We start from the raw sequence: 21,878 nt of genomic DNA, 5'->3' as shown, positions 1-21,878 counted from the left end.
CGCTGCTCAAAATATTATCATTTAGATTATCAAAGTGACTCCTGACAACGCAGTCCAGTGCCGATGTCATCAGAGCGCTCTCAGCTTTGCACATGTGCAGAATGGACCCTTGCTGTTAGTATGGTGTTGTGCATGCGCAGCCTACGTCAGCACCCGGCTTGCCAGGACTAATTTGAATAATGCAATATCTGCTCGCCGTTCGCTCTCAACAGTTCTCCCCCTCAGCTGCACGCTCCCCGCTTCACTGCCCCACTCCCCCCACCTGTCTGCCGCTCACTCCCGCTTCTGCTGCCTGCTCCCTCCCGCAATCACTGCCTTTCTTCCCCGTATGGGGAAAGTGGGGGGGGGAGAGAGAGAGAGAGAGAGAGTGTGACAATATAGGCAGGGGAGGTGAGGGAGACTGTGAGTGGGATGGAGCAGGGAGCAGAAGCAGGAGGGAACAGAGGCAGAGCAGAGGGGAGGAGGCGGTGAGGCTGGGATCGAGTGGCCCACAGTAGGGGGGGTGAGGAAGTCGTGAAGCGGATCGTGAGTGGCTGAGGGGGCAGAAGTGGCAAGGTATGGAGCAAGCAGCAAGCACAAGGGTGGGGGAGGCAGTGGCAAAGAGAAGCGTGATGACAGGAGGGAGCGGGGTACTGTTGGGGGTGGGATGGAGGTGGCGATCGCAGCCACTGTGGGCATTTGGGTTTCATTTGCTTTTGTTTTTGCGATAAATTGAACAATGCCATCTTTACTACTGGCAGCTGCCAAAAACGTCGCAGACAGTGACATTTTAGTGCATGAGACTGCATTTGCGCATGTACAAGTACTGCGCCACCTAGTGGTTGCGTTGTCAGCAAACACAACCTTAGATTATACGGCCTCTTCATGTTGTTTCTCCCAAAGTGCATCACTTCACACTTATCCAGATTGCATTGTATCTGTCATGTATCTGCCCTTTTCATCAGTATGTTTATGTCCTCCTGAAGTCTACCACTATCCTGTTCGCTATTTACTACATTGCCAATTTTGTATCATATGTTAACTTCTAAATTGTACTCCCAATACCCAAATCTAGGTCATTTATATATAACAAAAAAAGCAAACATGCTAACACTGACCCCTGGGGACCCTACTGCATATTTTTCTTTAGTCAGAAAACATCTGTTCACCACTACACCCTGCCTCCTATCCCTTAGCTGATTACATACCCAACTTTTCACCGTCCCTTTATTACCACGTTTCTATTTTCCGAATAAGTCTGCTATGCGGTTATTTATCAAATCCTTTTTGAAAGTTCATGTTTACAATATCTACTGCACTATCTTCATCAACCCTCTCTGTTACCTTATCATAGAACTCAATCAAATTAATTAGACATGATATGCCTTGAATAAATCTGTGCTGGCTGCCCCTTATTTAACCCATGCTTCTCCAATTGAGAATTATTTTTTTCCTTGACAATGGTCTCTAGTAGTTTTCCCACCACTGGCATTAGACTGATTGGCCTGTGGTTACCAGGTTTATCCATCTCCCCTTTTATGAACAGGGGTGTAATACTTGCAATCCTCCAGTCCTCTGGCACCACCCCCACCCCCCACCCCCACCATATCCAAGGAGCATTGAAGGTTTGCAGTCAGAGCTTCTGTTGCTTCGAACCTATCTTCCCTCAGCAACCTAGGATGCTGCTCAGCTGGACCAGGTAACATGTTAGCTTTGAGCTTGGTCAACCTATTTAAGATTTCTTTTCTATCCGTTTTATCATCTTATCATTATCTCTACTCCTTGCTCCTCTACTGCAACATTAACATCATCTTCTTTGTAAAAACACATGCTCCCACATGCCAAAGACTTGCAGGTTGATAGGTTAATTGGCCATTATAAATTGCCCCTAGTATAGGTAGGTAGGGAAATATAGGGACAGGTGGGGATATGGTAGGAATATGGGATTAGTGTAGGATTAGTATAAATGGGTGGTTGATGGTCGACACAGACTCGGTGGGCCGAAGGGCCTGTTTCAGTGCTGTATCTCTAAACTAAACTAAACTAAACAAAGTATTCAGTCAGTACCTCAGTTATGCCCTCTGCCTACACAAGAAGATTTCCTTTTTGTTGTCCCTAATCGGACCCCACCATGCATTTAACCATACCCTTTTTTTTATATGTTTATAAAAGATTTTTGGGTTCCTTTTTCTGTTACCAACTAATCTTTTCTCCTACTCTCTCTTTTCCCTTTTTCAAGTTCCCTCTGCATTTGTTTTGGATGCCCCATCTTTCTTCCTTATGGGAATATGCTTGTTTTATACACAAACTATCTCCTTGAAGGCTTGCTGTTGTTCATCTACTGTTTTCCTGGCCATCTTTGTTTCTGGACACCTGTGCTCAACCCCTTCTCAAACTATTGAAATTGGATCTCTTCCAGTTGTGTGTTTTCACTTTGATTTTTCTTTATCCTTTTTTTTATTCATTCATGGGATGTAGGCGTCGCTGGCTAGGCCAGCATTTATTGCCCATCCCTAATTGCCCTTGAGAAGGTGTTGGTGAGCTGCCTTCTTGAACCGCTGCAGTCCATGAGAGGTAGGTATACCCACAGTGCTGTTAGGAAGGGAGTTCCAGGATTTTGACCCAGCAACAGTGAAGGAACAGCGATATAGTTCCAGGTCAGGACGGTGTGTGACTTGGAGGGGAACTTGCAGGTGGTGATGTTCCCATGCATTTGCTGCCTTTGTCCTTCTAGTTGGTAGAGGTCGCGCATTTGGAAGGTGTTGTCCCTTTCCATAATTCCTTTAAACCTTATGATCACTTATAATATCACTTATAAACCTTATAATATTATGATCACTATTACCTAGATAGTGGGTTATAGAACTGTTTGATGCAGTCTCTTTTATATATTGTAATAAATAATGCTCTCATGTATATTATTATATATACATACGTTATAGTTTGTGCAAAATACATTCCTGTGTTCTGTGACTATAAAGTGAATCACAAGATAATAGATAGCTTTAGTATTCCATTTCAATTTTCTGTTCTGCCCTTTCTCTTCTTTTGTTCTAGCTTTTCCACATGCAATATGCTGATCTCATTTCAATTAAAATTAACTATAAATCTGCCAAAAGCCACTTTCAACTTTCCTCTAATTAAAGACTTTTTTTTATCAGCGACTAAAGGGTCCTACAGCCATTTCCACATTAAATTCCCAGTGGACATAGGGCCACAGTCTGAAACAGTTAATTGCAAATTTCTTGTCAAGCACCCGAACGCCTGCAAAGGTTGTCTTTGAGGGTGATTTTCAGGAATACTGCTTTCGAGCAATGTGACCTGCAGGTGTAACTGTAATTCCACAGTGGGGTAGATCTTGACTTTGTGTGAACCTGTAAAATGGGTGCAATTGAATCAGGAGTCAATAGAAAAAAAATGAAGGTGTAAAACAGGCTGCTGATTCGCTATCCCCCATTTTACTCGAATGCCTAAAGTCAAAAAGTCTCCCGTGAATCCCTAATTTCATAGTTCTTGTATAGGTGCAACTTTGATGCTTGTATTTTGATAGGGTCCCAACACTCATTGTATGCAATTTGCTGGAAGAAACAAAAAAAGGAGTGTAACTGAAATGGCTCCTTACTCTATTCACATCCCACAGCCAGGCAGGCCATCAATATATGGGTTGAAGACCACAGATGTAGAAGGGGTGGATGGCATATGGCCATGGGCTCTGTCATGAATACCATTGTAATAGAGGAAAGGGAAGAGATGGTGTGTGAGTTGGAACAAGAAAGACAGGATACAGCAATCCAGTATGAGGGGATGGTGGTACGGAGGGGGTTGTTGGAGGGGAGGGGTGGGGCGGGCACAGGAGGAGAAAGAGACATTGGGCTGGATTTGTGTTGGAGGCGGGGCTCCCGGCGCCAGGCCGAAAGGTCGGGGGGAACCCTGCCTCTGCCTTTTCGTGCCCAACTGGAGCGATCCTCCGGTCTTTTTAAATCAAAGTTTCAGGAGCCAAGATCTGCGTCCCTTTAAAGATGGGGCTCCCACCTCCAGGATCTGTCAGCCAATCAGAGGGCCAGCAGCTCAGCAATATTAGCAACACCACTGGGAGGGTGGCCACTGCCGGTACTGCATAAGCCTTGGACTCAGTCTCAGCGCTGGAACCCCAGACCATAGGTAGGCAGGCGTGGCGGGGGGGGCGGCGTGGAGGGGGTTGTGCTGTCCAGGGGGAGGGGTGGTTGTTCCGGGTGGAGCTCCTCCCTGGGCCACAAATAGCCCACGAAGGAGAGACCCCCCCCCCCCCCCCCACCACCACTCCCAAGCTGACAAGGAGTGTCACATGTTTCACAGTATCCTCCCCGCATGGTGGAGGCCCCCTTGCCGCTGGTAAGATCCTAGTGGGGCGGGAAGAGGCCCTTAATAGGCCATGTAAGGGTCTCAGTTGGCCTCTGGGTGGGAAGGCCATCGTCGGCCTATCATGTCCCAGGAAGATTGCTGGTGACAGGGTAACAATGGGCGGGCCCTCCACCGCCACCAACACGATACTCCATACCAACCACCCCCCCCCCCCCCCCACCTTCCTCCAACCCCGCTTCAGGAGGCCACACAAAATCCAGCCCATAATTTAGATATTACCCAAATTGTCCAGCCGAAAATGTTTCCTTCAAGTAGACTATCTAGACTTTCCACACCTTCAGTTTTGATCACTCCATCTTTACGCACATTATTTGTTTCATTGCAGAGAATTTGCACGTTGGAAGGTGAGAAATACTGCAGTCGAAAGGAGGGACTTAATCCGGAACCCTATCCCACTAATGCCAGAATTCCAGAGAAGCATTCGCTTGCTTGGAAGGAGGCCCTCAACCCAGCAGGTGATTGACACCATCATCCGAAAATACGGAACTCATGTTTTGTCATCTGCAATACTTGGAGGTAAGCTTCTGTCGTTATCTAGAGCACCAGTCAAATGTTGTTTAGTATATAAAAACAAGAAATGCTGGAACCACTCAGCAGGTCTGGCTGCATTTGTGGAAAGAGAAGCAGAGTTAACGTTTCGGGTCAGTGACCCTTCTTCGGAACTGACAAATATTAGAAATGTCACAGGTTATGAGCAAGTGAGGCGGGGGTGGGGCAAGAGATAACAAAGGAGAAGGTGTAGATTGGACAAGGCCACATGGCTGACCAGAAGGTCATGGAGCAAAGGCAAACAATATGTTAATGGAGTGTTGAAAGACACGGGTGTTAACGGACTGAAGATTGAACAGCAGCAAGTACAAACATGAAAAAAACAGTGGGTAAGCAAACTGAACAAACTAAGATGACATGAAATAAACATTTAAAAAAATTGTAAAAAATGTAAAAAAGAAAAAAAGAAAAAATAACTAAAAATAAAAGTAAAATGGGGGCCCGTCATGCTCTGAAATTATTGAACTCAGTGTTCAGTCCGGCAGGCTGTAGTGTGCCTAATTGGTAAATGAGATGCTGTTCCTCGAGCTTGCGTTGATGTTCTCTGGAGCACTGCAGCAATCCCAGGACAGGGATGTGAGCATGAGAGCAGGGGGGAGTGTTGAAATGGCAAGCAACCGGAAGCTCAGGGTCCTGCTTGCGGACTGAGCGGACTGAACATCAGCGCAAGCTCGAGGAACGGCATCTCATTTACCGATTAGGCACACTACAGCCTGCCGGACTGAACATTGAGTTCAATAATTTCAGAGCATGACAGCCCCCCATTTTACTTTCATTTTTAGTTATTTTTTCTTTTTTCCATTTTTTACAATTTTTTTAATGTTTATTTCATTTCATCTTAGTTTGCTTACCCACTGTTTTTTTCATGTTTGTACTTGCTGCTGTCCAATCTACAGTCCGTTAACACCCTATCTGTACTGATGCTTTGTCTTTCAACACACCATAAACACATTGTTTGACTTTGCCCCATGACCTTCTGGTCAGCCATGTGGCCTTGTCCAATCTACACCTTCTCCTTTATTATCTCTTGCCCCACCCCCGCCTCATTTGCTTATAACCTGTGACATTTCTAATATTTGTCAGTTCCGAAGAAGGGTCACTGACCTGAAACGTTAACTCTGCTTCTCTTTCCACAGATGCAGCCAGACCTGCTGAGTGGTTCCAGCATTTCTTGTTTTTATTTCAGATTTCCAGCATCCGCAGCATTTTGCTTTTATTTAAATGTTGTTTAGTGATGGAGCATCCTGTCACTTTGTTAAATTGAGGGTGCTGCATTTATATACTGAATTGGGCTATGCATGGAACCGATAAACGTGAACTCGTCGGCTGCATCTGTGAATTGTACCCCTCCAAATGTCTCACCATCATGACTTGGACATACACCACCATTCCTTCATTGTCACTGAGTTAAAATCCTGGAACTCTCTGCCTAACAACTCACCGAGCTGATCTTCACCTCATGGACTGTTGCAGTTCAAGAAGAAGGTTCACCATAAGAACATCACATAAGAAATAGGAGCAGGAGTTTGCCATTCAGTTATGAAGATAGATTGGAGAGGTCAGGACTGTTTTCCTTGGAGAAGAGAAGGCTCAGAGGTGATTTGATAGAGGTATTCAAAATCATGAGGGATCTGGACAGAGTAGATGGAGAGAAACTGTTCCCACTCGTGAAAGGATCGAGAACGAGAGGGCATAGATTTAAAGTATTTGATAAGGGAAGCAAAAGTGACATGAGGAAAAACTTTTTCACGCAGTGAGTGTTTAAGGTCTGGAATGCACTGCCTGAGAACAAGGTGGAGGCAGGTTCAATTGAAGCATTCAAAAGGGAATTATGCAGTTATATGAAAAGGAAGAATGTGCAGGGTCATGGAGAGAAGACAGGGGAATGGAACTGAGTGAATTGCTCTTTCAGAGAGCCGGTGTGGACATGATGGGCCAAATGGCCTCCTTCTGCATTGTAACGATTCTGTGATTCAGCCCCTCTACCTTGCTCCACCATTCAATAAGATCATAGGTGATCTGATCGTGGCCTCCACTCCACTTTCCTGCCTGCCTCCCCATAACCCTCGATTCCCTTATAGATCAAAAATCTGTCTGACTCAGCTTTGAATATATTCAATGATTCGGCCTCCACTGCTCTCTGGGGTAGAGAACTCCAAAGATTACTAACTCTTTGAAAGAAGAAATTCATCCTCATCTCCATCTTAAGTAGTAGACCCCTTATTCTGAAACTGTGCCCCCTAGTTCTAGATTCTTCCATGAGGGGAAACATCCTCTCAGTATCTACCACCATCTTCTCAAGGGCAATTAGGGATGGGAATAAATGCTGGTCATACCAGCGATGGCCATAACCCAAGAAATTTTTTTTAAAAGTATTGTTCAGGGTGGAACTGCATGGCATTCTATGGATATGACTTTTCTTTCTGAATGTGTTCCTTTAGTTTTAAAAATGTAATAATTTCTACATGGGTAATTGCTTCTACAGGGGTTAATGGGCCTTACCGGGAATGGGCATTAGTTTCATTCTGTCCTGGTGAGTTGGTGTCTCGTACCAGCCTAACAGTTTTATAATTACATCCAGTATTTTCTATTAATATTCAGGATTTGGTGTATGATCTTTTCCAAGTTCAAAATAAAGACATTTCACTTGGGAGAGAAATTTTAAGAGAGTGAGCGGATGCAAAGTAATCAAGGAGAAACATTGAGAGAGGGCTGGGAGAGGAAAGCTAGATGGAGTTCTTGAGCGAGAGAGAAATGTTGAGAAAAAGCTGCCAGTGAGACTCCTCAGAGATTAATGCAAAACAAAGCAGCCAGAAAGACCTCAAGGCATGCAGGAGTGCAGTAGCCAGAGCACTTGCTTTATTTTCTATTTTTTTTAACAAGAGAGTAGGCAATGCACTATATAGCTGACGTTTTGACAAGTCTGTTTTTACGTTCATTTAGGGTAGTCCTTTGATCGCTATTAAAAAAAAAACAATTTCTCTCTATTGTTTGACAGCAACACTTTTTTGAAGAAACAGCATCAGTGGCAGCAGGTGAATAATTAAAGCAGTGTTAGTTGAGTAGAATAGATGAGCTGATGGCAACATGTTACCCCTTCAGTTTGTATGGAATGGAAAAAGTAAAAACAAGAAGGTATAACCCTGATGTAAATTTCATAAGCTTCAAGAACAGCTTCAATGACGCCGCAAGATCTTTGTTGATCTCTTGAATTTAACAGTGTCTACAACGTTTAAACAGACTGGCAGTGTAGCAGTCCTCATCCTCACCTTTCAAGCAATTCTCCAACAACATTGAGAATGATTGATCTGTCACTTCACAAACAATTCAGTCAGGTACTCCTGCAGTGATCAACGCTGATTGCTGTACGTTAAATGATTTAAAATGGTGTGCCTTGAGTGAGACCACATGTTGATGAAGTGTGAATCTGTGGATATGTTGCAGTTCCTCAGTCTGATCTCCCTCTCAATCTCATGCACACAGAATGTGGCAGGATTTGAACTCAAAGGTTTGGTGCACATTCAAACTGCAAATCGCACATCACAGAGGAAATTGATTTTGTTTTTAAAAGTGCTTTCCAAAATGTTCTAGGAATGGGATTATTAAATGTATAAAGACTCCAAAAATAAAATGCTTGCAATATTGTTTTCAATGTGTTAAGAATGCCAAGGTATGATTTATTACATCTGAAACCTTTCCAGCTTAGCATTCAACTATTTCCTTGCCTGTTTTAGGGAATCTATTGCTGGTATTGTTACCAGCATTATTATATCCTATGGAATTATATGAGTGGCCCCTTGGAAGCTCTGAAAATCTGTGCTTTAAACTAGTGGACATCTAACCAGAATATTTTCACACTGAGTTCACGTTAACTGGGATTCTGCAGGTGTGCTCCATTTGACCAACATCCATTTAACTGAAAATATAAAATTAATAAAAATGCTATTTTTGTGGAATCCACTACAAATTCAGTCCTTTAATATGAATAACCTGGATTCAAATCCCAGTGGGAGAGAAATAATTTTAAGGGAAATGTCTTCTCTTTCTAAATGTATATAAAGGTCATGACTAAAATAGGTTCTGACCGATTATTGGTGGACAGAGAACTAGAGCCCAAAACTGCTTTCATTACTTAAAGCAGGCACTGTGTGACTGATGCTTCCTGAGAGAAAAATGTATTTTGAATGTATTGTCTAGAGGGCCATAGAGTGCAGTGGACTTGCAGGCTGTTATTTCGCCCCAGATCTGGATTCATATTCATATTGTCAGCTGTCCAACTTGAAACAAGTTGGGCATTGTGGCCCAGGCTGAGTCATGGTAAGCCTAGGTATACAGCATGAAACAATATTCAGCACTGATCATCAATCTCACTCAAACAGGCTGGAAGGATGAATGATGTGGGATGCTATTCTGGAGACAAATCAAGTTTGCTCTATATGACCATTCTTTTGTTTGCTTGATACTTCATACTTTTGGGTGACAACATTTGGAAAATACTTTCTTCCCTGGCACTGGGATTCTCCCCGTCCAGTTGATTAACACAAAAAAATAACAAAAATGGAATCATAGGATCTTACCACGCAGGAGGGCATTCAGCCCATCATGCCTGTGCCCGCTGTTTGAAAGAGCTATCCAAATAATCCAACTCCCTGTTCTTTTCCCATAGCCCAGAAATGTTTCCCCTTCCAGTATTTATTCAATTCCCTTTTTAAAGTTATTATTGAATCTGCTTCCATTACCCGAATTCAGGCAGTGCATTCCACATTGTCATAACTCACTGATGTTATGATGGTGCTTCTATATTTTTTGTTAAGTTTTTTTTTGAGGACTCATGTATTTTAGAATTATGGACATTGTTTTGTTTGGGAAAACTGAAATGGATTCCATGGATTTTTTTTTTTCACTGGGGGTAATTGAACAGAGCTCATCGGAAGGTCTTTTAGACTTAACTTGTAAACAACACATATTGGAAGTCACCTGCCTTCAGATAAATATGCAGCAGGGGCTTTTTGACTTGGGGGAGATGTTTACAGAGAAGTGACAGATCAAGATTTATAGGGGTCAGGAGGCTTGACTCTTGAGATATAGTTTTTGGTTTCGCTTTGGACAGTGTGTTGGCATGTGAACTGTTTTGAAGGCAGTTGGAGAAAGCCAGCCAAGAGAGAAGTCACCATCAGCATCCTCTTCCATCTCTTAGAGACATAGAGTCATACAGCACAGAAACAGGCCCTTTGGCCCATCATGTGTGTGCCAGCCATCAAGATTCTTGAGAATCAAATGTAAGAATTAGAGAAACTGATTCTGCATTTCTCCTGAAAAGCCTGTCAGAAACCCCTGCTGTCACATTTCTGCTGAAAAGCTTGCCAAACTAATCTTCAATGTTAACTGAAAAGAACTGTTTCAGAATGATCTCAGTGAAAGCTGTCTACATGTATTTAAGACGCCAAACCAAGAAGGGACAACTGACATCTTTACATATCTTCTCTTATTTTTTCTCAAACAATTAGCAAGTGTTTGGCCAAAGTATTCTTTTTTATCTTTTTTTTATAGCAGAGCTCGAAAGAGAAAATCTATTTTTCGGTTCGCCGCTGAGTGTCCGTGTGTGGGGTGGGGTGGGGGAGAAGGGGTGGGGCTAAGGTTAAAAGGGAACTTTGCTATTTCAATCTGTGTGGTAATGCTTTGCTTTGTTACTGGTTAAGTCTTGTTTTATAATAAACTGATAATTTTGTTTATTAAAGAAACCTGTTCAGTGTATTTTATCTGGGATAAAATAAAGTCTATGTTGACTGTATCAGTAACTGGGTAAACATTTAAATATATGTTGTGACCTGTGGAGAAGTGGAACTAGAAGAAAAAAAACTGCACTTCTCCCACTTTGGTCCTAACACTGCATAAATAAAATTGTCTTTATCTCACCTCTGGCTCTTTTGCCAATTAACTTAAATCTATATTTAATATTTTTCAATATTTCAAATCGAGCAACTGTTTTGGCAGTTTTACCCTTCTCTTCAACTTGTAACTAGCTGAACATAAATATTGCAACTTTTTTTGTGTGAATAAGTAGTAATTCCACAGTCTACAAATTGATGTTTAATTTTTTGCTATGAGACATTGTTTAACTGAAGCAACTAAACTTTAAAGTGTAGATCAGTACTTGCATGTCTGGTGCTTTATTCAAATTGCTAATACTTGTGATTCGTGTGGGGAAGTTAAATGTGGAAAGTTGCCTGTTAAACTTTTCATTTTTTGTGAGAGCGTTACAAGACCTTATGCAAATTGCAGGGACTCGTAGCAAAATCGTGACTGTTGGTGATGCTGGCAAACTTATATTGGGCGTAAGAGAGATGTAGCAAGGTGACGCTTATTGACTATCAGTAGGAGTGCGGAGTATGTTGACTGTGCCATTTCTGTTGTTTGATACCAATGGGTAACACTTGACCTTTATTCTGAAAACCTTAATTGCTGTTTCATTGTGATGTTAGAATATGTTGCAGTTCCTCAGTCTGATCTCCCTCTCAATCTCATGCATACATAATGTGGCAGAGTTTGAACTCAAAGGTTTGGTACACATTCAAACTGCAAATCGCACATCACAGAGGAAATTGATTTTGTTTAAAGTGCTTTCCAAAATGTTCTAGGAATGGGATTATCAAATGTATAAAGACTCCAAAAATAAAATGCTTGCAATACTGTTTTCAATGTGTTAAGAATGCCAAGGTATGATTTATTACATCTGAAACCTTTCCAGTTTAGCATTCAACTATTTCCTTGCCTGTTTTAGGGGATTTATTGCGGGTATTGTTACCAGCATTATTATATTGCTGTTTATGGGATCTTGCTGTGTGCAAATTGGCCACTGTATTTCCTATATTACAACAGTGACTACTCTTCAAAAGTATTTAATTGGAGGTAAAGCACTTTGGGATGCCCCGATGTCCTGAAGTGTGCTATACTCTGTTGGTTTCTATTTGTAGCTGAATCAGTGGATTCAATTCCATTGTTTTGGGGACCGATGGTGCAAGGTAGTTTCAGTCTGCAGATGCCACTGAAATGCTAATGCAGACTGCTGAGCAGCTTGCCAGCTAGTTCCAACCATGAGTAAAGGGAGCGATGGTCTTTAATTGGGAATGTATTGTATCCATAATATGAGCAATGTTACTGCCTTCAGTGGAAGGGTTCACAAATCCTACCTTCATCTATCGGCACTTTTTTATCACCATGGTTAATCCAGGAGTGCTGGGCCAACTGCATTACCAACTCGCATGTTTGTCCCTACCTTTCTTCTCGTCTTCCTTCGCACCATCAAAACATATGAGCTCAGAAAATATATTGGGATTCTTCCATGCCAAAGTCCTGTTATAACTCAAGCAGGAGCTTGGAGGAACCCCGGGGAAAAGGCAGAAATGGTCATTCTCAAGTTTAGGTGCCATTCCCTGCAGGCTTTACCAGGCTCCCACTGGATTGATGGCTAGAAACCAGGAGACTTCCTGTGCAATTTCAGAACCAAGCATTGCAATCTTCCTTCACCCCTTCCACCTGGGAGCACGCTTTTGGCTATGCTCTGTGCATGATGTGACCTGCACCTGCCTGTATTTCTGGTGTGGTGGATTTTAGGTTATTTTAACAGCCCCACTGCTGTCCCTGTACAGTGCCCATGCATAGAATCAGAGGCTGGAAATCCAACCACTGCTGCAGCAGTAATGGCTGCCAGCTGCAGCCAGAAGGTCTCCAGCCTTAAACTTTGAATCCCATAAAAGAAAAGGTACTTCCCTTTCTCCGAATTCCACCTTCTTGTTGCCTTCCTCTTCACTGATCCTCCATTACGAACTGGTCTGATCATTCAGCCTAAGGCACAGTCCCTGTTGTACTGCTTTGAAAAGGATGGCCACCCCATGTAAAGAGAGGACAATAATGATGCCTGCCTCCTTTAAATGAAATTTGACTATTTGCGCCTGCTTGAAGAGCAAGCAATCCATTCCTATTCGGAGGGGGAATCCATGGATACCCCAGGACATTTGCAAAGAGGAACAAGACCCAGCATTGTTGGTCTCCACCCCTTTTGCCTCAGCATTGAATTTTGGGACTCTGCATTCCTGGGCAGAAAGCTGAGAACCATCTTCCAAGTGGTTTCAAGAAGTGCATCTTAATCACCCAACATATCACTGGCCACTACCTTATAATTCCATCTCATATTTGTTTGACTCATTCAGCTAACTCGATTAAGATTAAGAATAGAACCTGTGACCTTCAGGTTGTTGTGAGTCAGTTCCATATATTTCCCTACCATGCCATCGGGGAAGGTGTCAAGTAATTTATGACTCCCTGTTAGTTTGCAACTTTAGATTATGTGATGCAATGATGCCCGTATTGAAGGCAGCACAATAACTGGGGAAAAGAATGGTAGTCATATGGAACAATTAGGGTCAAGAAAGCTGCAATAACCTTATTTGATGCAGTGTTTCATTAACTGCTAATTGAAACCAAAGGGATGTGCAGAGGAATACGTTGAAAAATAATTCCTACCATTACCTTTCATGTTCATTAAACATAAACATTAGTTTCATCTTGTACCACTGACAGAAGATTATTATAAACAGAGTAATGGGTGGGAGTGAAAATCACCTTAGCAAAGGATTCGGATAATTCATGGATCATTGCCATTTGAATTCTGCGATAGAATCATTTTCTCTGTAGTCAGTACCACCCACTCATTATCTTTTTGAGCTTTATTTATGTACCATTTTCAATGATAAAACTGTATGACAAGTTAGAGTGCATGTTTCCTAATGTTGATGAAAATTAGTGTGATTGGAAAGTCAGACAGAGCTGGTTCATTCTTAGGTTGACACTTAATCTGACATTGTCAACTGGAGGAAAATTTACCCTTCAGCGACCTGTATATAATCATAGAATCTTACAGCACTGAAGGAGACCATTCAGCTCTTTGTGCCTGTGCTAGCTCTTTTAAAGATATTATCATATTAATTTCATTTCCCTGCTCTTTCCCCATAGCCCAGTAAATTTTCCCCTTCAATTATTTATCCAGTTCCCTTTTGAAAGTTACTATTGAATCTGCTTCCACCAACCTTTAGGGAGGTGCATTTCAGATCATCATAACTCATTGGGTAAAAACTTTCTCTTCATTTCTCTTCTGGTTCTTTTACCAATTAACTTAAATCTGTCTCTTCTGCCATTGGATACAATTCCTCTTATTTACTCTATCAAAACAAGAAACAAGACTCTTTAATGAATCTTTATTCTTATGGAAATTTGACAGAAATATTGGGCAACCCAGAAACCTAAGATGAAATTGCCCAAACCCTCACACTGTGCACAACCATTCCAACCATCCATCTGTACCAATGAATTACTTGCAGGTACTTGACAAACTATAATTATGCAGGAACCTCTTTTTTCTTCATTCTCCGATAATCTACCATCTTGATTATCCACTAGAATTTCCATGAGACAAAACCTTATGAGAAACATCACCTGTGCTTCTTTTATTATTTCAATTTTTTGTGACAAACAGGGAAATTTTGCTGTTGTTTTGGGTGTTTTAAAACAATATCATGCTCAAAATGGAACAACGCCCCTCTAACCAAGACCAAAATCAAAGACAGCTTCTCTGACACTGGAAAACTTATGACTGACAATGCATTTTCCCTTAATGGTGGGGGAATAGATTTAGATGTGACCGTCTGTAGCTTGACGGACAAACTAGATTGCAGCTAGGTTGGGAAACTACGTTAAAAACTAAGATGGTAGACAAGCAATGGCTCACGTTTAAAGAATTAATATACAATTTGCAACAAATATACATTCCTTTAAGGGACAAAAAACCCACAGAAAAATTGACCCAACCATAACTAACACAAGGAATTAAAGATACTATTAGATCAAAGGAAAAGGCTTATAATTTTGCCAAAAAGAGTAGTAAGCCTGGGGATTGCGAGGATTTTAGAATTCGTCAAAGGAGGACCAAGGAATTGGTGAGGAAAGAGAAAAAAGAATTTGAGAGTAGACTAGCAAGAAGTATAAAAATAGTTTGTAAATGTTGCTATAGGTATGTAAATAGGAGAAGATTAGTGAAGTGAAATGGGCCCATTAGAGGTAGAGACAGGTAAATGTACACCGGGTAATAAGGAAATGGCAGAGATATTAAACAAATATTTTGTATATGTCTTCACAGCTGAAGGCACAAAATACATTGCTCAAATAATGGGAACCAGGGGTCTTGTGAGGATGAGGAATTTAAATAAAATGGTATAAACAATAGTACTGGAGAAATTAATGGGACTAAGTGGCAACAAATCCCCTGGACCTGATAACTTGCATCCTAGGGTTTTAAAAGGAGTGGTTCCAGTGCATGCATTAGTTTTGATTATCCAGAATTCCTTAGATTCTAGAACAGTTCCCAGGGATTGGAAGGTAGCAAACATAATCTCACTGTTTAAGAAAGGAGGAAGAGGGAAAACAGTTACCCTAACATCAGTAGTCAGCAAAATGCTAGAATCTAGTACTTGGGACATGATAACAAGGCATTTAGAAAATCTCAATATAATTAAGCAGTGTGAACATGGATTTATAAAAGGGAAATTGCGTCTGACAAATCTGTTTGAGTTTTTGGAGGAGGTAACTGGTAAGCTGGATAATGGGGAACCAGTGAATGCGGTGTATTTGTATTTTTAAAAAGCATTCAATAAGCTGCCAGAAAAGAGGTTACTACACAAAATTAGGACTCATGGGATTGGGGGTAATATATTAGCATGGATTAAGGATTGGTTAATGGACAGAGAGTAGGAATAAATGAGACGTTTTGGGTTGGCGGGTTATAACTAGCAGTGCAGTGCAAGGATCAGTACTTGGGCCTCGGCTATTTACAATCTATATTAATGACTTAGATGAGAGCACTGAATGTATCCAAGTTCACTGCAGATATAAAGTTAGGTGAAAAAGTAAGCAGTGAGGAGGACACCAGGAGCGTGCAGAGGTGTATAGACAGGTTGGGTGAGTGGGCAAGGGTGTGGCAGATGGAATACAATGTGGTGAAGTGAGAATATGTTTTAAACGGTTAGAAACTGGGAAATGCTTGCATTTAAATCGCAGAAAGTTAAAATGCAAGTAAGGAAATACTTATGAAGGTAGTTAGTACGTTAGCTTTTGTTAAAATGGGATCACAGTAAAGAAGCCTTACAAAAATTATACAAGGCGTTGGTGCTGCCACACCTGGGGCTGGATTTTGTGCAGGAGGCAGAGCTCCCGACTCCAGGCTGAAAAATCGGGGGGAACACTGCCTCTGATTTTTTCTGCCTCCCAGAGCGATCCTCTGGTCTACTGGGGTGAAAGTTTAAGGAGGCAGCATTCCCGTCTCTTCAAAGACTTAATACAGACTGGGATCCCACCCCCAAGAGCTGCCAGACAATCACAGAGCTGGCAGCACAGCAGTATCGGTGGTGCCATTGTGAACGGTGGCCATTGCTGGTACTGCAGAGGCCTTGAATCCAGGCCCAGTGGTGGAACCCTGGAACATGGGTGGGTGAGGCATGGTCGCCAGGGCTAGTCCAGAAGGTCCTGGGGTGGGGGGGCGTGGGTGTTCGGTCCAGGGGGAGAGGGTCCCAAGGGGTGAATTGGTTCCTTGTGGGGGTCCTTCGTGGGCCACAAATTTCCCATGGAGAGACCCCCCCCCCACCCCCCGCAAGTCCACAGGAAGTGTGCCTCATTTTCCAAGGCATTCTCCCCACACGGTGGAGGCCCCACCGCCGCTGGTAAGATTCCAGCGGTGGCGGGAAGAGGCCCTTATTTGGCCTCTGGGCAGGAAGGCCGTTGTTGGCCTATCCCGCCTCCAGGAGAATCGGAAATGGCAATCCAGGGGTCGGGTTCTGTGGCAGCTGCTGCCACTCTGATTCTCCAGACCCCATCCCACACCAAACCCTCCTCCAGCCCCAGAGTGCTGTGTGTAGTTGTGGTCTCCTTACCTAAGGAAGGACATTTTTGCCCTAGAGGGAGCACAACAAAAGTTTACTAGACCAGCTCCTGGGATAAGGGAATTGTCCTCTGAGGAGAGAGAGAGAGAGAGAATTATGTTCCCTGGAATAAGAATAAGAAGTGATCCACTTGAAACATATAAAATTCTTAAGTGGCTTGGCAGGGTAGATGCTGAGAAAATGTTTCCTCTGGGAATCTAGAACACAGGGCCAGCCATTTAGGACTAAGATGAGGAGAAGTTTCTTCTCTCAAAGAGTCGTGAATCTTTGGAATTCTCTACCTCAGAGAGCAGTGGGTGCTCCGTTGTTGAGTATATGCAAGACAGAGGTCGATAGATTTTTGAGTACAAAGGGAATTAAGTGATAATGGGGATAATGTGGGAAGGTGGAGTTGAGGTAGATGATCAGCCATGATCTTGTTGAATGGCAGAACAGGCTCGAAGGGCCAAATGGCCAACTTCTCATCCTATTTATTATGTTCTCATGATCTTAAACATAGATGTTCCCATTTCCTTTAATTGCCAAGCTGTGAACAAATTCATGATCAGATGAATTCCAGTTTGCAGCTAATATGTGAAGAAGGTCACAATTTTCAGCCTGTAACTGACACGGTATAAAGCAGTTGACATTTCCATTTGACCTTTTAATTCAGAAGAAGTGGCTAATACTTGAAAGTAACTTTGGCTTCTTCAAGTTTTCAATAATTACTTCAGTTGAGGGGTGATCTAATCATGGTGTTTAAAATTGAGAAAACGCAGCAACATGTTTAAAAAGCGTTAGATGACACCTTGCTTCAAGAGGTGAGTGTATGCACGAAATAGGCTGTGCTCTCCTGATCAGTGAGCTGTCAATCAATGTGGAAAACAACATGGGCATATTCTGCAGGACATTCAAATGAGGCCTGGCCATTGAAATAGCTCAGGCTGAAGGCCTGCTCGTGTCTGCAAATGAAACCCGACCCGAGCCCGACCCGGCCCGGCCCGAGTCCTTTCATTTTTTCCCGCATCCCACCCGACCACCAGAATATCAGAATATAATCAACTTTATTGAAGAGGCTGTGCTGTACCTTGGATGGAATCGCTTACTGCAGACTAGTGCGGAGTGTTTCCCGCCTTGATGTCCTGGTTGTCACTGTGTCCGACCCGTCCCAACCCGAGCCCGAATGCCGTACCCGGAAGAGCAACCCGACCTGACCCAGACCCAACACATGTCGTCAGGTTCGGGTCAGGTAGCTATGTTCTAGCTCAGGCCTCTTGCTGCTTGGGAGTTGACATGATTAACTCCCACAATTTACCCTATGCAACCTAACTTATGCTAATGGGATAATATCATACCCGGTGCTCACCGTAAAAGCGAGACATTTACAATCTGCTTCTGATTTATTTAAGCTGTTATTTGCAACTCTGGGCCCAAGTCCAATTTTCCCAATGTAAATCTTGACCTGCTTGAATTAGCACCTGTGATCATGAAGGATTGTTGTATAAAGGGACCACAGATCACTCGGAATGATTTCCCTCCACCCCTCATCTCCCCCTCTATGTGACCAAAAGTTTGACAAAGCTCCAACTGCACATACTATTCATTAAACAAGTGTATTTACCATAGAAATGAAATGACCCACACAAGCTGGATGAAGAGGCACAAACCACAGTGGTGACATTTATACTGAACAATTGAGGAATTCAGATAAGACATTGATGAACCTTTCAGCAGAGATGGATAGGACTTACAATAAGAGTCTACAGTTTTTTGCAAACATGTAGAATCAGTGTCATATTTTGAGCAGCAAGTCTTTACACTGTGAGTGTGCGGTGATGAGGGTGATATGGCTGATGAGGGAAAAATATAAAACAGTGTCTTTCTGTTTTAGCTTTCAGAAGGTACTCAATATATATCCTGAAACCTTTAAGCATGATTGAGTTAGCAAACAAGTTTAGTTGCTGGAATAACCAGCCTGCTGAATTGTGTTGCTATGCTACCATTTTGACCACTGCAGTGCAGCAAAAACTTATTAATATCTTCATTGTTTTATTAATCAGAAGGAAAAAAATGCACTCATATATTTCATGAAGTGACTTAGTAGCCAAAGGACACAGTTTGAAGATAATTGGCAAAAAAGCGAACAGGGGAGTTTTTTTTACACATGGGCCGGAAATTTATGGTCTCCCAATGATCAGGCTGGCGGCAAGCAGAGTGGGGTGGGGGGGGGGGGGGGTGGCATGGTGTGCGGACGGCGTAGAATTGACGGGGGGGGGGCGGAAAGGGGTGTCCCCGATCCCCCCCTACCCCCACTGCAATTTTACGCGGGGTGGCAGTGGCAAAAAAATGGCCCGCCCGCCCCAGGCCAAGCAAGGCCCTTAGGTGGCCAATTAACTGCCACTTAAGGGCCACCTCCCACCGCCGCGGGTATCTTACCCTCAGCAGCCAGACGGCAAATACCCCAAGAACCCCGCCTGGTAATACCAGGCAGCCTTCTTGTGGGCTGCGGGTGGAGCCCTCCTGATCGGGCATCCTGTGCCCCATTCAGGGCCACCCCCGAAGTCCCAACTGCCCCCAACACAGCATTCCCTCCGACTGTCCTTGCCTCGCTGGGGCCCGGCCGATTGTCCTCGGGGAAGCCCTAAAAACTTACTTGAGTTCCAGGGCTATCCTTCCTCTTGCCTCTGATAGCTGGGTGTAGTCCCAGCACTGGCCATCGCTCCTGGTGGCGCTGCTGGGACTAAGATCTGCTGGCCCGCTGATTGGCTGGCGGCTTCATTAGGCAGGACGTCCTGCCTCAAGGAGGTGGAAGCCCTGCCCAAGACCAATTAAAGCCCTGGGGAGCGAAAAAACCCGGCCTGGCTCCCCCAGCGTAAAATCCTGGCCATGGTTCTGTAAGGCATAAGAGTTTTGTCATGCTTATATGCAGGGCTTGCTGCTGTTACTGTACATGGGTCAGGTTAGTTTGCTGGTACCCCTAGACCTTGGCTGGATCAGGGTGCGACTGAAAGTTGTGCCTGCACATGAGGTGGCACTTGCAGTTGGGTTATCACACCACATAGGGCTGTACGAGCTCAATCAGAGAAATGTTTTGCTAGCTTGTGAAACGTTGTAAGTTATCCCCTTCTTGTCTTCTTGAGAAAGAACACAGTGAGTGTGAGGGATGTTTAGCTCATGTACATTCCAGACAAGGACCTCAGCCTGCCTGGTACAGAGTTTGAGGAGCAGTTTGCGCATTACCCTTTCTGACTGACTGACTGCTGCAGGTGTTTCAACCACTTTTGTTGGAGGGAGGGCTTAACTTTCTCATATGTTGAACCCTACGACCTGCACTGACAGATGAAGTATTTTCATGTTTGTTAAAGTAAAAATATAACCTTTGGAACAGTAATCTGATGCATTTGCTAAAACAATGATGTCAGAATCACAGAGTGTTAAGACACAGAAACAAGTTATTCAATGTGTTTATTTCAGTGGTCCCTCATGTCCTGTGTTTTGAGAGGTTTTTCCATGGTAACACTGCTCTTTCTTCTTTTCCAGTTACTTTCACTAAAGTGTTCATTGTTCTTCTCCCTGCAGGTGAAGAAGCACTTACCATGTACATGGACAAAAGCAAGTTAGATAGAAGGTCAGTAAATGCCAGTCAGAGTGTGGAGGCTCTCCATCAACTAGCTTCATCGTACTTCATCGATCGTGACGGGACCATGCGACGGCTTCATGAAATTCAAATCTCTACTGGAGCCATCAAGGTACATCACCTTCCATATTTTACAAGACAAAAAAAATCCTTGCGGAATGGGTATGACAATGGTCACTCATTGTGGTGTAAAAGGTAGAAAAATCGTCATGGACAATAGGCACTATCACCCAAGAAGAATTTCTACCCCTATGGATGGTGTCAGGATTACTTTGGATGCAATTGTAATTGTAGCATGGCCACTCAGATTTGGGATGTTGGACATGAGTTGTGTTTCTGAGCCACCAATTTCTATGCGAATTCAAGTTGGGTTATTTTGTAACAATTCTGTATTACATTAGTTTGGATTTCAGATTGCTGTCCATCGATCATTTAGACAGTTTCAGCAGAGTATTGCTGTAAATGGTGCAGAAAGCTCATCACGATAATACAATGTCACAGGATGCCAGTGCCTCGGGATTCATACCCCCAGTTCTCCAGAAGACAAAAAGAGACAAGAGGGAGAAAGAAACAGAGAGAGAAAGAGAGAGTGAGAGAGAGAATTGATCTTGAATGCCTGCCAGCCTGAGAGAAGTTTGTCTGGATGTCATTTCAGTCAGCAATTCATGGGGCAGATTCATAATGTAAAAAAAAGTTCTGCATGTGGCCACACTATGTCACAGTTTGTTAAGTGATGCCAATTGACCTGAAGACTGAAGTGAATCAGTAATTTACTCACCCAGTAACAAGCTAAGAAATTTACAAGCAGTTACCATTCCCTGAGTAGCCACAAGGGAGTAATTGAATAGTAACTGCAAAGGGTCATGACAGATGAACAGCTAAACTGTGTGACTGTGCTGCAGAGCCCACCTTACCCTGTGGAAACCATGGGAGTTCAGCTTGTAGATTTTTAAAATTAAGCATAAACCTTGTTTTTAAACTTAAAAATTTTTCTGGGCATACAGTGAAATCTATACAGTATTTGGAGTTCCCTATCTTTGCTCAACTTTGAAGGACAGTTTGCATTGGCTTTGTTGCCATTTAGTGTGAATGAAAATGAAGACTCCTTTCAGGAATGCACACGTCTCCACTACAAAACACGGGCATCTTTAATACTCAATGGCATGACCTGACTGACTGAAAATTTCAGCTTTCCTTCCAAAAATATCCCTGATTTTTAAAATTATTAATTAAGGTGAAATATATTTCGACTCGTCTGACAACCATACAGATCTGTAATTCCCAGGGTCAGTGCCCAGTCTGTGCCAAGCTAGCAGACTTCAGCTCAGATGCTCCTTGTGGGGAAG

At 43.0% G+C, this 21,878-nt stretch overlaps 1 protein-coding gene across 4 annotated transcripts in view; it reads left to right on the top strand.

Moving 5' to 3' along the window:
- brinp1 (bone morphogenetic protein/retinoic acid inducible neural-specific 1) overlaps positions 1–21,878 on the top strand; it is a 375,763-nt gene that overhangs the window by 264,245 nt on the left and 89,640 nt on the right. For all 4 annotated transcript variants that reach the window (XM_068012711.1, XM_068012712.1, XM_068012713.1 and 1 more), the window contains exons 3-4: positions 4,706–4,896; positions 20,475–20,644. In XM_068012711.1, coding sequence (XP_067868812.1) covers positions 4,706–4,896; positions 20,475–20,644 — 361 coding nt within the window. The remainder of the gene's footprint in view (positions 1–4,705; positions 4,897–20,474; positions 20,645–21,878) is intronic.

Source organism: Heterodontus francisci, chromosome 32 (genome assembly GCF_036365525.1).
Source record: "Heterodontus francisci isolate sHetFra1 chromosome 32, sHetFra1.hap1, whole genome shotgun sequence".
Taxonomy (NCBI): Eukaryota; Metazoa; Chordata; class Chondrichthyes; order Heterodontiformes; family Heterodontidae; genus Heterodontus; species Heterodontus francisci.
Note: the sequence above shows the minus strand (reverse complement) of the source record. Positions and strands in the feature narration are given on the sequence as shown.